Consider the following 16,699-nt stretch of genomic DNA (forward strand, 5'->3'; position numbering starts at 1 on the left):
TCGGCCTGCGGACTGAAAGATCTTGACTTCAATTCCGGTCAAGGGCATGAACCTTGGTTTTGGGTACATCCCCAGTAGGGGGGTGGCAAGAGGCAGCTGATTGATGTTTCTCTCTCTTCGATGTTTCTGACTTTCTATCCCTCTCTTTTCCTCGGTAAAACATTAAATATTAGCCTGCTCTATTTGGTAGGACATTTTTAAAAAATATATATTTTATTGATTTTTTTATAGAGAGGAAGGGAGAGGGAGAGAGAGCTAGAAACATCGATGAGAGAAAAACGTCCAAAAGCTGCCTCCTGCACGCCCCCTATTGGGGATGTGCCCGCAGCCAACATACATGCACTTGACTGGAATCGAACCTGGGACCTTCCAGTCTTCAGGCCGAAGCTCTATCCACTGAGCCAAACTTGTTAGGGCCAGACATTTTTTTTTAATATATATTTTTTATCGATTTAAGGGAGGAAAGGAGAGGAGAGAGAGAGAAATATCAATGATGAGAGGGAATCATGGACTGTCTGCCTGCTGCACGTTGGACCGAGCCTACAACCCAGGCATGTGCCCTTGACCGGAATCGAACTTGGGACCCTTTGGTCCACAGGCTGACGCTCCATCCATTGAGCAACACCGGTCAGGGCTGGTCGAACATTTAATTAACTCACCCTCCTGTCTTGGCTGGGCCAACCATCCCCCTCCCCTGCTCCAGGTGCTGGACCGTGGGACTGACCATTAGCAACCCTCCGACTTCCTCACACCTTCCTGACCTTCCCCAATAAGTCACTGCCAGGATTCTTGTTCTGGCATTAAGAAGGGTTCAGCAGCCGAAACCGGTTTAGCTCAGTGGATAGAGCGTCAGTCTGCGGACTGAAGGGTCCCGGGTTCGATTCCCGTCAAGGGCATGTACCTGGGTTGCGGGCACATCCCCAGTGGGGGGCGTGCAAGAGGCAGCTGGTTGATGTTTCTCTCTCATCGACGTTTCTAGCTCTCTATCTCTCTCCCTTCCTCTCTGTAAAAAATCAATAAAATGTATTTAAAAAAAAAAAGAAAAGAAAAGAAGCCGAAACCAGTTTGGCTCAGTGGATAGGGCGTCGGCCTGCGGACTGAAAGGTCCCGGGTTCGATTCTGGTCAAGGGCATGGACCTTGGTTGCGGGCACATCCCCGGTGGGGGGCGTGCAGGAGGCAGCTGATCAATGATTCTCTCTCATCGATGTTTCTAACTCTCTATCCCTCTCTCTTCCTCTCTGTAAAAAAATCAATAAAATGTATTTAAAAAAAGAAGAAAAAGAAGAAGAAGGGTTCAGCAATCTGGAGAAAGGCTGTGTGCAACTTAAGAGTCCAGAGACAAAAGATGGTTTTGAAAGCCATTGGGGGTCAGAGGAGCTTCTGCTAAAGGAGCTGAAGATTCTCTCCTTGTCTCAGGACCCCTTGCTTTTTATTAACACAATGTGTCCTAAGGCAAGGTGGAGATAAGAGGCTTCAGAGGGTAGAGTTTCCTACAGAATCCATTGTAAGATTAGGGAATTGCCTTCAGCTGTTCCAGTGTGTGGCCAACAGGGGGCAGTAACATGTAGATGGAGAAGCCCTGAGCTGTCTGGCAGCAAACAGCCATCCTATTCAGGTTTGGGGGAAGTGCCGTTCAGCCGCTCCGACAGATGGCCACATATGTGACTCGGCCCTTGTTGAGCCCCATCAACCTTTTGATAAAACTCCTGCAATTGTGACGTGCTGGAACTGGCGATCTGCATGTCACTAATGTCATACATCAAAGAACACTTGTGCGATCAAAAAACAGCACGCACATGCACACGTGCACACGCAAAAGGAGGCGACCCACGGAACCGATCTGAAGCCAAAGAACGTGCAATCAGGTCACGCGACGGGACAGCCACACACGTCGCAGAAGGAAGGAGACGGCCCTGATCCGTGTGGCTCAGTGGATAAAGCGTCAGCCTGTGGACTGAAGGGTCCCAGGTTCAATTCCGGTCAGGAGCATATACCTTGATTGCGGGCACATCCCCAGTGGGGGGTGTGCAAGAGGCAGCTGATGGATGATTCTCTCTCATTAATGTTTCTAACTCTCCCTCTCCCTTCCTCTCTGTAAAACATCATTAAAATATATATATATATATATATTTTTTTTTTTTAAAGAAGAAGGAAGGAGACAGATGTTCCTTGTGTCCAATCACAAGGCCAGTGTTCGCTTTGGACACGCACCACGGAAGCTGGACTGCGACTTACTTATCGAACAGGACGATGTCTGGGGTCCAGAGCAAGTCTGACGGGACCCGTATGGCCTGGATCCCCCCGTAGTCCTCGGGGTTCCACTGGAGCTTCACGTCTCTCCACTCCTTTGGAACAAAGAAAACAGCATCGATTTCTTTTCTTTTCTTTTTTTCTTTTTTATAAGGTGGCTTTTCTTTCTTTTTAAAAAAAATATATTGTAGCTGAAACCGGTGTGGCTCAGTGGATAGAGCGTCAGCCTGTGGACCGAAAGGTCCCGGGTTCGATTCCGGTCAGGGGCGTGGACCTTGGTTGCGGGCACATCCCCGGTTGGGGGTGTGCAGGAGGCAGCTGATTGGGCGCCGGGCACTCCCATTCCGGGCGAGGCCGGGCGCCCTGGTCGTCGGGACCCAGGCCCGGAGCCGAGCCGCCTCTGGCGCTTCGCTCAGCGCTGGCCCTGGGGCGTCCCTCCCGGTGGCCCCGGCCGCCAGGCCTCCGCTAGCCCGCTGCGCCCTGCCGCCTGCGGCCGCGCGGAGGGAGAGGGGCGGCGGGTCCGCTGAGCCGCAGCCCGGACCCGCGCAGCCCGGACCCGCGCAGCCCGGACCCGCGCAGCCCGGACCCGCGCAGCCCGGACCCGCGCAGCCCGGACCCGCGCAGCCCGGACCCGCGCAGCCGGGACGGTAATGGTCAGGCTACCGGGGCGGTGAGCAATGGGTACAGCTGCTGGTGCGCGGGCCGGCTGGGTCAGTGACATGCCACCCACCTGCCAGGTAAATCTGAATGGGATGGGTGGGTTTTTACCAATGCCGGCACTCTGGTGTGCCGTAGTTTTGCCAAAGGTAGTATTGGGAGCCCCAGCCAGGTGGCTCAGTTGGTTAGAGCAGCGTTTTTCAACCGCTGTTCCGCGGCACAGATGTTGCCTGGTGTGCCGTAGGTGCAGACAAGACAAGAATTTTATAATTTTCCACTATTTTGTTTACTTAATATTTCATAATAAAGTAATTATAAAATACTTTCTTTGTGTTTATTTGATTCCTATTCAAGAGAATTACTTTATATATAGTCAATATAGGCACAGAGTTAAATTTTTTAACATTTTCTGATGGTGGTGTGCCTCGTGATTTTTTTCATGAAACAAGTGTGCCTTTGCCCAAAAAAGGTTGAAAAACACTGGGTTAGAGCATCGTCCTGTACCCCAAAAGGGTTGCGTGTTCGACTCCGCTCGGGGGCGTGTAGGGGAGGCAACCCATCCATGATTTTCTCCTTCCCCCTCCTCCCTCCAAAATCAATAAAAACATATCCTTCAAAAAAAAAAAAAAAAGAGGCAGTTGATTGATGAATCTCTCTCATCGATGTTTCTAGCTCTCTATTCCTCTCTCTTCCTCTCTGTAAAAATCAATAAAAAATAATTTAAAAAAAAAAAATATATATATATATATATTGCATTGGTTTTTTTACAGAGAGGGAGAGAGATAGGGGTCTAGTAATAATTAATGCCGTTTTTAAACATTCGTTTAAAATCTTGCTTGGCGTTGACTTGTATTGACATAACCTTCAAACACGTGGTATCTACAGAACGTGTGAAGTGCAATGAACAAGTTTTGCTTGAAAAAGTTTGTGTTTGGTTTGGTTTTTGTTGCAAAACTAGGGCTAAGAAGATGGCGGATGAAGAGCATATTCGGCACTGCATGCTTTACGAGTTCCAATTAGGAAGAAAAGCAAGTGAGGCTGCAAAAAACATCTGTAGTGCTCTTGGTCAAGATGCAGTTAGCGCCAGAAAATGCCAGCGTTGGTTTGAGAAATTTCGCGAGGGAAATTTTTCGTTAGATGACAAGAGTGGTTGAGGCCGTGTGACCAATTTTGATCAAGAAGCTCTTCAAGCTATTTTGGTGCAAAATCCTCAAATTACCCAACAAGAGCTTGCAAAAACTTTAAATTGTTCACAAAAAACAATTTCCAATCAATTGCGTGCACTTGGCAAAGTCCAAAAGTTTGGAAAATGGGTTCCTCATGAGTTGACCGACAACAACCGTAATCAAAGAGTCACAATTTGCAGTTCGCTCCTCTCTCATCAAAACTGTTTGCCGTTTTTAGAGCAAATTGTTACCGGAGATGAAGAATGGGTGCTGTATGTTAATCTGAAAAGGCAGCCTCAATGGTTGGACAAAAATGAGGCTCCGCAGCCCACGCCAAAACCTGACTTGCATGCGAAAAAAGTGATGTTGTGTGTTTGGAGGAATTTTAAAGGAATTCTTCATTATGAACTTTTACCATCTACCCAAACCATTACAAGTGCAGTGTATAGTGCCCAATTGGAAAGGTTAGCCCAAGCTTTAAGAGAAAAAGAACCCGCGCTGATTAATCGGAAGGGCGTAATTCTTCACCACGATAACGCACGACCGCATACTGTAAGAATCACTGCTGAAAAACTGCGCCAGTTGGAATGGGAAGTTCTCCCTCAACCTGCATATTCTCCTGATATTGCCCCTTCCGATTACCATTTGTTTCGTTCTTTGCAAAACTTTCTTCTTGGAAAAAAATTTAATAATGAAGAATGCCTCCAAAATGCACTGACCGAATTTTTTGCATCAAAATCACAAGAATTTTACAACAGAGGGATTAAAATGCTTCCTGAGCGTTGGGCACAAGTAGTAGAAAACAACGGCAACTATATTGTTGATTAAATTTTGTTGTATTGTTTAAATAAATTCGATTTTAAAAAAAGTATTAGAAAACGACATTAATTAATACTAGACCTAATATTAGAAAACGACATTAATTATTACTAGACCTAATAGAAACATCGATGAGAGTCATCGACCAGCTGCCTCCTGCATAACCCCCACCGGGGATGTGCCCGCAACCAAGGTCCATGCCCTTGACCGGAATCGAACCCGGGACCTTTCAGTCCGCAGGCCGACGCTCTACCCACTGAGCCAGCCCGGTTTCGGCACGGCGTCGATTTCGACGGACTTCATCCTCAAAGGGACCGAACACGGTCAGACAGGAGACCTTGTCCGCTCCCGACAGAGAGCGCGCCGGCCACTGGGCCGCCCTGTCCCTGCGGCCGCCGCGGCTCTGAGCGGGGGTCCTGTGGGACAGGGAGCGCCAGGCTGTGTGTGCGCTCCCGGGTCTGCTGGGCGCCCCTTCTCCGACCAGGAGCCGGGCCCAGGAGGTGCGGCCTCGGGCATCTAGGGTCCGGGTTCCAGGGAACATCCCTTTTCGAGCTGTGTGGATGCTCCACGCAAAGCGCAGCTGGACGGACTCCACACTGCACATACGTGAACACACATTCCACATACGTGAACACACATTTCAACCCCCACGCCGGAACGACGCCGGGACCGTGTCAAATCAAGACTCCCAAGGAAATCACTCGTGCCTTTTGGGAGTTAAGGGTTGGGGAAGTGGTGGTTGGTATTAAAAAGTAGGGACACTGGGCCGTAACCGGTGTGGCTCAATGGGTAGAGTGTCGGCCTGCGGACTGAAGGGTTCGATTCCGGTCAAGGGCATGGACCTTGGTTGCAGGCACATCCCCAGTGGAGGGGTGTGCAAGAGCCAGCTGATGGATGATTCTCTCTCATCGATGTTTCTAACTCTCTGTCCCTCTTTCTTCCTCTTTGTAAAATATAAATAAAATATTTTTAAAAATAATAATACTAAAATAAAATAAAAAGATAAATAAATAAATTAATTGATTAATTTAAAAAATAATAATAATAATACTGCCGAAACCGGTTTGGCTCAGTGGATAGAGCATCGGTCTGCTGACTGAAGGGTCCCGGGTTCGATACCAGTCAAGGGCATGTATCTTGGTTGCCGGCATATCCCCAGTAGGGGGTGTGCAAGAGGCAGCTGATCGATGACTCTCTCTCATCAATGTTTCTTTTCTTTTCTTTTCTTTTTTTAAAAAATATATTTTATTGATTTTATACAGAGAGGAAGGGAGAGAGATAGAGAGTTAGGAACATGGATGAGAGAGAGTCATCGATCAGCTGCCTCTTGCACACCCCCTACTGGGGATATGCCCGCAACCAAGATACATGCCCTTGACCGAAATCGAACCCGGGACCCTTCAGTCCCTAAGCCGACGCTCTATCCATTGAGCCAAACCGGTCCCGGCATCATTGATGTTTCTAACTCTCTCTCTCTCCCTTCCTCTCTGTAAAAAATCAATAAAATATATCATATATATATATATATATATATATATATATATATATATATATATATATCTTTTTTTTTCTTAACTTTAGACAATAAAAAAAAAAAATTAGGGACTGCCTGGCCGGCGTGGCTCAGTAGTTGAGCATCAAGCTATGAATCAGGAGGTCAGTGTTCAATTCCGGGTCAGGGCACAGGCCCGGGTTGTGGGCTCAATTCCCAGGAGGGGGCCTGCAGGGGGCAGCCAGTCCATGATTCTCTCTCATCATGGATGCTTCTATATATCTCTCTCCTTCTCCCTTCCTCTCTCTCCCTCTCTCTCTCTCTCAAAAGCAATAAAAACATATTTTAAAAATAAAAAAAAATAAAGCCCTAGCTGGTGTGGCTCAGTGGATGGAGCCTCGGCCTGCGGAATGAAGGGTCCCAGGTTCGATTCCGGTCAAGGGCATGGACCTCAACTGCAGGCTCCCCTCCCTGGATGGGGAGCATGCAGGAGGCAACCCATCAATGTGTCTCTCTCACATCCGTGTTTCTCTCTGTCTCTCCCTCTTCCTTCCATTCTCTCTGAAAGTCAATGGAAAAAATAGTCTCAGGTGAAGATGAACACAAATAAATAAATAGGTCCTGACCAGTGTGGCTCAGTGGATAGAGCATCGGCCTGCAGACTTAATGGTCCCAGGTTTGATTCCCGCCAAGGGCTTGTACCCTGGTTACATGCACATCCCCAGTAGGGGGCGTGCAGGGGGCAGCTGATGGAAGTTTCTAACTCTCTATCCCTCTCCCTTCCTCTCTGTAAAAATCAATTATATATATATATATATATATATATATATATATATATATATATATATACACACACACACACACACACACACACACACACACAACACCCCTATCCTATTTCCTAGCACATTTTTTTAAATATATATATATATATATATATTTTAATATATTTTATTGATTTCTTACAGAGAGGAAGGGAGAGGGATAGAAAGCTAGAAACATCGATGAGAGAGACACATCGACTAGCCACCTCCTGCACACCCCCTACTGGGGATGTGCCCGCAACCAAGGTCCATGCCCTTGACCAGAATCGAACCTGGGACCCTTCAGTCTGCAGACCGATGCTCTATCCACTGAGCCACACCGGTTTCGGCTTCCAGCACATTTTCCCCAAGCTGATCAGTGTTGCTCACGGCTGCTCCCCAGTGCCTGCCACTCAGGTCACACCAGCCGAGTAAACACCAGACCTCCACCTGCCTGGCCTGCCCGCCTCCCACCAGCGCACCAGCCCGCCCGCCCTCACACCCTCCGTGCCTCACGCCCGGTACTCACCGGGTCGCAGGTCGCCAGGGGAGCGGCCTTTCACACTTGATACGTACCTGCTTTAACCAGACATTCGTGGTCATCAGCTGATTTTTCTCGTCCTGAAAAACAAAGATTTAAATAAGACCAGTGGGCCCTGACCGGTGTGGCTCAGTGGACAGAGCGGCTGCCTGGGGGCTGAAGGGTCCCGGGTTCAATTCCCATCAAGGGCACAGGCCTGGGTTGGAGGGCCCATCACCAGTCGGCAGGGGCGTGCAAGAGGCAGCCGATCCATGACTCTCTCTCATCATGGATGTTTCTCTCTCTCTCCCTCTCCCTTCCTCTCTGACATCAATAAAAATACATTTAAAAAATTAAAAAATATTAAATAAGGCAGATAGTTCCGATTCCAGACAGGACGGTTCTTTATAATTCTTTTTTTAAAAAATATATTTTCTTGATTTTGTACAGAGAGGAAGGGAGAGGGATAGAGAGCTAGAATCACCGATGAGAGAGAGTCATCCATCAGCTGCCTCTTGCACACCCCCCACTGGGGATATGCCCGCAACCAAGATACATGCCCTTGACCGGAATCGAACCCGGGTCCCTTCAGTCCCCAAGCTGACGCTCTATCCACTGAGCCACACTGGTTTCGGCAGGACGATTCTTTAAATACAAGTCCTCTCATCTTATGCCAACGCTCCTCCCCGGTAGGTCCACGTTCTGTTCCTCTGCCCTTTTTCCAGCCTCGTTTCACATGATTCCACGCAACACACTCTGCACTTCCGATACTCTGCCCTCACGTTCACCGTTGGCATTTTTATATTATTTTATTTTAATTTTTTTTAAATATAGTTTATTGATTTTTTACAGAGAAAGGGACAAGGATAGAGAGTTAGAAACATCGACCAGCTGCCTCCTGCACAATCCCCACTGGGGATGTGCCCGCAACCAAAGCACATGCCCTTGCCCGGAACCCGGGACCTTTCAGTCCGCAGGCCGACGCTCTATCCACTGAGCCACACCGCTTTTGGCACCATCGGTATTTTTAGATGTAACATTCGTCGTCTCAGCCAGCACATTTCCTCAGATCTAAGATACAACCGAAGAAGTAAGTCCCAACTTTATGTACTCGGCGCTGAGAGAGAGTACGGGCCCTGGCCGGTGTGGCTCAGTGGATAGAGCGTCGGTCTGCGGTATGAAGGGTCCCGGGTTCGATTCCCAGTCAGGGGCATGTGCCTTGGTTGCGGGCACATCCCCAGTGGGGAGTGTGCGGGAGGCGGCTGGTCGATGTTCCTCTCTCATCGATGTTTCTGGCTCTCTATCCCTCTCTTTTCCTCTCTGTAAAAAAATCAATAAAATATATTTTAAAAAATTTTAAAAATAAAAATAAAAACAAAAGCAGCCAAAACCGGTTTGGCTCAGTGGATGGAGCATCAGCCTAAGGACTGTGGGGTCCCGGGTTCGATTCCGGTCAGGGGCGTGTGCCTTGGTTGCGGGCACATCCCCAGTGGGGGTGTGCAGGAGGCAGCTGATGGATGTTTGTAACTTTCTATCTGTCTCCCTTCTTCTCTGTGAGAAGTCAGTAAAATATATTTTAAAAAAGCAAAAAAAATAAAAATTAAAATTAAAAAATTAAAAAAAAAACACAACACAGTAAGAGCAGAGAAGTAGAAGTGGTCCGAACAGCAGGCGAGAGGACAGAAGGATAAATAGCTTAGCGGACGGAGGGCACCCATGCTCGGGCTCATCTAAGAAGGGAGAATGGCCGAAACCAGTGTGGCTCAGTGGATAGAGCATCGGTCTGCGGACTCAAGGGTCCCAGGTTCGATTCCGGTCAAGGGCGTGTACCATGGTTGCGGGCACATCCCCGGTGGGGGGTGTGCAGTAGGCAGCTGATGGATGTTTCTCTCTCACTGATGTTTCTGACTCTCTATCCCTCTCTCTTCCTCTCTGTAAAATATCAATAGAATAATAAGATATATTAAATTAAAAGAAAAAAAAAGAAAAGAAAGAAGGGAGAATGGCCTGGAAGGAAGGAGGAGGCCCCAAGGGAGCAGGTCCCGGAGGCAGAGGCGGCTGGAGGGGTGGTCCTCGCCCCGGAAGGGGGAGCCCGGGGGCAGACCGCCTGGCCAGGTCCCTCGTACCACGGCCCCGGACAGCCATTCCCATCGCTCGGGCGGGTGAGGCCGGGTCCGGGGGCCGCACACCTACCACGTCCACCAGCTGGGAGATGGCGAGGCCAAACGTGATGCTGATCCTGTCGCTGAGGTGCTCCACAGGCCGCACCCACCGCTCGTAGTCCTGAAACAGGTCCCGGAGCAGGCCGTCCTCGTGTTTGGCCAAGGGGAACGGTTCGGCCAGCCCTGCGACGTGACACAGATGCTCCACGGTTAGCCTGCCGGCTTCTCTCCGACCAAATCCTTCTACTTCACACACACACACACACACACACACACACACACACACACACCTGCCGGCTTCTCTCCGACCAAATCCTTCTACTTCACACACACACACACACACACACACACACACACACACACGCTGGCCGGTGTGGCTCAGTGGATAGCGCGCCGGCCTGCGGACTGAAGGGTCCCGGGTTCGATTCCGGTCAAGGGCATGGACCTTGGTTGCGGGCACATCCCGGGTGGGGGGTGTGCAGGAGGCAGCTGATCGATGATTCTCTCTCATCGATGTTTCTAACTTTCTATCCCTCTCTCTTCATCTCTGTGAAAATCAATAAAATATATTAAAAAAAAAAAATACAGACGTCTGAGATCCATGAGGACCACTCTGCTCAGAGACATTTCTTAGTCAATCAGATTACTCACTCGGGAACGTACTGAGTTCCTTGAGAAGCACTCACCGCAATACAGAGGCACTTAGACTCTAAGGACAGCCCGGCCGGCGTGGCTCAGTGGATAGAGCGTCAGCCTGGGGGCTGAAGGGTCCCGGGTTCGAGTCCCGGTCAGGACACGTGCCTGGTTCGCAGGCCCCATCCCCGGTAGAGGGCGTGCGTGGGGGCAGCCGATCCGTGATGCTCTCTCATCGTGAATGTTTCTACCTCTTTCTCCCTCTCCCGTCTTCTTTCCGAAATCAATCCTACATAATAAAAGGCTAATATGCAAATCGACCGAATAGCGGAACAACCGGTCGCTATGACGGGCACTGACCACCAGGGGGCAGACGCTCAACACAGGAGCTGCTCCCTGGGGGTCACAGCTCCCACAGGGGGAGCGTGGCTCAGCCGGCTCACAGCCGCTGAGCTCAGCGGAGGTGGCGGAGCCGTCTTGCCTCCGCTGCCGGCTGGCGGTAAGGAGGGAGGGGTCCCGGACTGAGAGGGATGTCTGACTGCCAGCTTAGGATCCGTGTTCTTTCATCATTGATGTTTCTCTCTCTCTCCCTCTCCCTTCCTCTGAAATCAATTATATATATATAAAAATATATATATATATATACACACACACAAATACACACACACTAGAGGCCCAGTGCACGAAATTCATGCAAGGTGCCCAGCCCCTGCAGCCATGGAGTCTTGCCTGGGCCCTCACAGGCCTTGCTTTGTCCAGAAGGTCATCCGAAAGGACTCTGGAAGGTCATTCAGCTGTCCGGTCTAATTAGCATATTACACTTCTATTATTATAGATTTTTTTAATTGATTTTTTTTACAGAGAGGAAGGGATAGAGATAGAGAGTTAGAAACATTGATGAGAGAGAAACATCCATCAGCTGCCTTCACAGCTCCTATTGGGAATGTGCCCACAACCAATGTACATGCCCTTGACTGGAATCGAACCCGGGACTTCTCAGTCCGGAGGCCAACACTCTATCAACTGGGCCAAACCAGTTAGGGCTATTATAGATTTAAAAAATATATATATATATATTATTTATTTTTTACAGAGAGGAAGGGAGAGAGATAGTTAGGAACATCGATGAGAGAGAGTCATCCATCAGCTGCCTCCTGCACGCCCCCCACTGGGGATGTGCCCGCAACCAAGGCACATGCCCTTGACCGGAATCGAACCCGGGACCCTTCAGCCCGCAGGCCGACGCTCTATCCACTGAGCCAAACCTGTTAGTGCAATAACTAGATAGATAGATAGATAGATAGATAGATAGATAGATAGATATAGATACATATAGATATATATATAGATATATATATACACATATATTTTTTTTTAAGTCTTTAAGACGTTCTGGGACTTGCTCCCCTCCACCCCCAATTCAGTACTGGATGTCGGTACATCTCTAGCCACCGCCAGTCTCTCTTCACAAGTGGTAAGGGGGTCGGGGTTATGGTGTGTTGTCATCTACATAAGCTTTCCCCGCCGAAGGGCATGTCTGTGGTCCTCGGCTTGGGGTTCTTGCTGACGACGCCACGGAGGGAAAATGCTGTGGTTAACATCCTGTGCGTCTTTCCCCCCCACTTACAGGAGAATTTATGGCGGCGACTTTTAGAACCGCTGAGTCAGGGCACGCATGTTTTCAATCCTGCTCGCTGCTGCCAATGTGTGCCCTTTGGTCTGCGCCCGCCGTCACAAGAATAAAATAAGGTAATATATCTGAAATCTTCGTAAGAGGTTTTTCCATAAGGCAGGCATTCCCCTCAATGTCTCCTTGGGAGATATATATATATAATTTTTACAGAGAGGAAGGGAGAGGGACAGAGAGTTAGAAACATTGATGAGCGGAAACCGGTGTGGCTCAGTGGATAGAGCGTCAGCCTGCAGACTGAAAGGTCCCGGGTTCGATTCCAGTCAAGGGCCTGGACCTTGGTTGCGGGCACATCCTCAGTGGGGGGCGTGCAGGAGGCAGCTGATGGATGTTTCTCTCTCATCGGTGTTTCTAACTCTCTATCTCTCTCCCTTCCTCTTTGTAAAAAAAAAAAAAAAATCAATAAAATATTTTTTTTAAAAAAGAAACATTGATGAGAGAGAAACATCCACCAGCTGCCTCCTGCACACCCCCTAGTGTCCCCAGTGCATGTAACCAAGGTACATGCCGTTGATGGGAATCGAAACCGGGATCCTTCAGTCCGCAGGCCGACGCTCTATCCACTGAACCACACCGGTTAGGGCTGGACTTTTTTTTTTTAAGTTAACAGAAAGTGACATAACCCTTAAGAAAAAAAAAAATCCTTTCGTAACAGTCCCAGGAAGGCTATTTTAAGCGACGGCGAGAGAACACAGCGGTGAGCATAATTGGCCGTTTTGTCAATGAGGAGAAAGGTGTGTTGTCGCCAACACTTTCAATGTGACAAATGGGTACTTATCAGTCTCTATTTTAGGTATTACAGGTGAAATGCGGGGGGGGGGGTGGTATTTCCATCCTGGGATTTTCATTATACACGGAGTGGCCAGATGATGAGGATGATCTCTGAACGCATAATCATCTGGCCACTCGGTGTCTGTCCTATAGGATAAAAGGCTCATATGCACATGGTCCCCTCGACCGGGAGTCCGACCAGCAGGCAGGCAGGCCCACCGCTCACGTCCCCTCCTCCTGGCCAGGCTGGCCGGCCCCCACCCATGCACGATAATCTGGCCAATCAGTGTGTGTGTGTGTGTGTGTGTGTGTGTGTGTGTAGATCACATGTGTCAAACACAAGGCCCGCGGGCCAAATCCGTCCCGCCAGGCCTTGCAATGTGGCCCGCCCCGCGCTGTCATCACTGCACTCCGCTGCGTTTCCATCACAATGACAGTTTATGACTGTTCAGTAAACCATTCGGCCCGCGATTTAGGCTGGATTTTAGATTTTGGCCCCTTCTCTGATTGAGTTCGACACCCCTAGTCTAAAGGCCTCGAGGAAGCGAGGCAGGAGGGGGCTCCGCTTTCCAAGATGGAGGCTCACAGACCCGGCCCCGAGGCTCCGGGAGGGGCACCCAAAGGTCAAAAGGTCACGGGTTCAGCTCCAGGTCAAGGGCAGGTACCTGGGCTGTAAAGACAGCCCATCCATCTCTCTCTCTCTCTCTCTCTCTCTCTCTCCCCCCCCATCCCTTCCACTCTCTTTTAAAGAAAAAAAATATCAATGGGAAAAATACCCTCAGGTGAGAGTTAACAAAAAATAAATAAAAATAAATAAATAAACAAACATGCTCGGGTGAAGATTTAAAAGTAAACACACTATTTTATTTTTTAAATATATTTTTATGGATTTTAGAGAGGAAGGGAGAGGGAGAGAGAAATAGAAACATCAATGATGAGAGAGAATCATTGATTGGCTGCCTCCTGCACGCCCCCTACTGGGGATGGAGCCCGCAACCCGGGCCTGTGCTCTTGACCGGAATCGAACCCTGAACCCTTCAGTCCGCAGGCCGACGCTCCATCCACTGAGCCACACCAGACAGAGGGAAAAAAATAAATAAATAAATAACCTTTAAAAAAAAAAGAACACAACCGAAACAGGTGTGGCTCAGTGGATGGAGCGTCAGCCTGCAGACTGAAAGGTCCCGGGTTCGATTCCTGTCAAGGGCACGTACCTTGATTGCGGGCACATCCCCAGTGCGGGGTGTGCAGGAGGCAGCTGATGGATATTTCTCTCTTATCAACATTTCTAACTCTCTATCCCTCTCATTTCCTCTCTGTGTAAAATCAATAAAATAAAATTAAAATTAAAAAAAACACATAAAAACAGCCCTAGCCCCGGCTGGTGTGGCTCAGTGGGTGGAGCGCCGGCCCGCGAATGAAGGGTCCAGGGTCGATTCCCGTCAAGGGCATATGGACCTGGGTTGCAGGCTCCACCCCTGGCTGCCCACCCCCGGGGTGTGTGTGGTAGGCAGCTGATGGGTCTATCTCTGTCTCCCCCAACCCCTTCCACTCTCTCTAAAAAATCAATGGGAGCCCTAGCAGCTGTGGCTCAGTGGACACAGTGTCCTCCTGCAGACTGAAGAGTCCCGGGTTCGAGTCCAGCCAAGGGCACCTGCCTGCGTTGTGGGCTCCATCCTCAGTGTGGAGCGTGCAGGAGGCGGCCGATCCATGATTCTCTCTCATCATGAATGTTTCTCTCTCTTCTTCTCCCTTCCTCTCTGACATCAATAAAAATAAATTTTAAAAAAGAACAAAGTGCTGAAACCGGTGTGGCTCAGTGGACAGACCGTCGGTCTGCGGACTGAAGGGTCCCGGGTTCGATTCTGGTCAAGGGCATGTACCTTGGTTGCGGGCACATCCCCAGTGGGGGGCGTGCAGGAGGCAGCTGGTGGATGATTCTCTCTCATCGATGTTTCTGACTCTGTCCCTCCTCTCTCTTCCTCTCTGTGAAAAATCAATAAAATATATATATTAAAAAAAGAGTAAAATAGGATCATAAAATAAAATAAAGTGACATGAATAAAATAAAATCATAAATAAAATTAATAGAGTAGAAAAACGTTAAATCATAAAATAAATTAGCTGACTAGAATAGAATAAAATAAATAGCGTAAAACAAAATCAATCAGAAATACGCGGAGGTCGGAGCGCCGTGCCTCCCGCTGAGAGGAGCTGCTGTCTGGGTGGGGGTCCCACCCCCGGCCCCCCATCGGGCCTCGGCAGCCTTGGGGGACCACGACGCCTCTTCTCTCCCGTGGGGACCGCGTGACCTGCGGGGGCGGGGCGGGCTCCGCGGGGCGGGGGCGGTTCTGGGAGGACTCGGGGCGCCCCGACCCCACCCCGCGACGGCCACGGGCTCCTGCGGCACCGGGGCGGGCTCCCCAACGCCACGGAGCCCGGGGGGGAGTCAGGGGGCTCAGGGCGGGCTCCCCAACGCCTCTGACAGCCCGGCGCCCAGCGCCTTCCCCCAGCGAGGTGCCCGAGGGCATTCCCCCCCCCCCCGCATCCCGCCCCGCCCCCCCCCCCCCGCAGGCCCCCGCCCCGCGCCCCCCGCCCCCCGCAGGCCCCCGCCCCGCGCCCCCCGCCCCCCGCAGGCCCCCGCCCCGCGCCCCCCGCCCCCCGCAGGCCCCCGCCCGCGCCCCCCGCAGGCCCCCCACCCCGCGCCCCCGCAGGCCCCCGCCCCCCGCAGGCCCCCGCCCCGCAGGCCCCCCCGCAGCCCCGCCCCCCGCAGGCCCCCGCCCCGCGCCCCCCGCAGGCCCCCGCCCCGCGCAGGCCCCCGCCCCCCGCCCCCCGCAGGCCCCTGCCCCCCGCAGGCCCCCCGCCCCCCGCAGGCCCCCCGCCCCCCGCAGGCCCCCAGCCCCGCGCCCCTCGCAGGCCCCCGCCCCGCGCCCCCGCAGGCCCCCCGTCCCGCGCCCCCCGCCCCGCGCCCCCGCAGGCCCCCCGCCCCGCGGCCCCCGCAGGTCCCCCGCCCCGCGCCCCCGCAGGCCCCCCGCCCCGCGGCCCCCGCAGGCCCCCCGCCCCGCGCCCCCCGCAGGCTCCCGCCCCGCGCCCCCCGCAGGCCCCCGCCCCGCGCCCCCCGCAGGCTCCCGCCCCGCGCCCCCCGCAGGCTCCCGCCCCGCGCCCCCCGCATCCGCCCCGCGCCCCCGCAGGCTCCCGCCCCGCGCCCCCCGCATCCCGCCCCGCGCCCCCCGCCCCGCGCCCCCCCGCATCCCGCCCCGCGCCCCCGCCCCGCGCCCCCGCAGGCCCCCGCCCCGCGCCCCCCGCAGGCCCCCGCCCCGCGCCCCGCGCCCCCCAGAGGCTCCCCGCCCCGCGCCCCCCGCAGGCCCCCGCCCCGCGCCCCCCGCAGGCCCCCGCCCCCCGCAGGCCCCCGCCCCGCGCCCCCCGCAGGCCCCCCGCCCCGCGCCCCGCGCCCCCCAGAGGCTCCCCGCCCCGCGCCCCCCGCAGGCCCCCGCCCCCGCGCCCCCCGCAGGCTCACCTCCGGGCGCGCCGCCCCCCGCGCCGGCCGGACCCGGGTGCCCGGCCACCAGCGGGACCAGCAGCAGGAGGCGGAGGGCCGCGGGCCCGGACCCCTGCGCCGCCATCGCCCCGGAGGCGCCTCAGGACTCGGGGGCGGAACCGCGAGCGGGTCCCAGCGAAGCGAGCGACCGGCCCTGGTTCCCGGCGCCCGAGGAGCCGCCCGCCCCGGCAAGCCCC

General features: G+C 52.6%; 2 protein-coding genes across 2 annotated transcripts in view; one reads left to right on the top strand and one right to left on the bottom strand.

Moving 5' to 3' along the window:
* CHRNA3 (cholinergic receptor nicotinic alpha 3 subunit) overlaps positions 1 to 7,275 on the top strand; it is a 27,229-nt gene extending 19,954 nt beyond the window's left edge. The window contains exon 7 of the mRNA XM_045573442.1: positions 7,231 to 7,275. The gene's annotated coding sequence lies outside the window, so the exon portion shown is untranslated. The remainder of the gene's footprint in view (positions 1 to 7,230) is intronic.
* The window catches only part of CHRNA5 (cholinergic receptor nicotinic alpha 5 subunit), a 23,058-nt gene extending 6,359 nt beyond the window's left edge, over positions 1 to 16,699 (bottom strand). Inside the window, exons 1-4 of the mRNA XM_036415583.2 lie at positions 16,482 to 16,699; positions 9,902 to 10,053; positions 7,765 to 7,809; positions 2,237 to 2,346 (exon numbers count right to left, since the gene is read on the bottom strand). Coding sequence (XP_036271476.1) covers positions 2,237 to 2,346; positions 7,765 to 7,809; positions 9,902 to 10,053; positions 16,482 to 16,587 — 413 coding nt within the window. The 5' untranslated portion in view covers positions 16,588 to 16,699. The remainder of the gene's footprint in view (positions 1 to 2,236; positions 2,347 to 7,764; positions 7,810 to 9,901; positions 10,054 to 16,481) is intronic.

This window comes from Pipistrellus kuhlii, unplaced genomic scaffold (assembly GCF_014108245.1).
Source record: "Pipistrellus kuhlii isolate mPipKuh1 unplaced genomic scaffold, mPipKuh1.p scaffold_m20_p_50, whole genome shotgun sequence".
Taxonomy (NCBI): Eukaryota; Metazoa; Chordata; class Mammalia; order Chiroptera; family Vespertilionidae; genus Pipistrellus; species Pipistrellus kuhlii.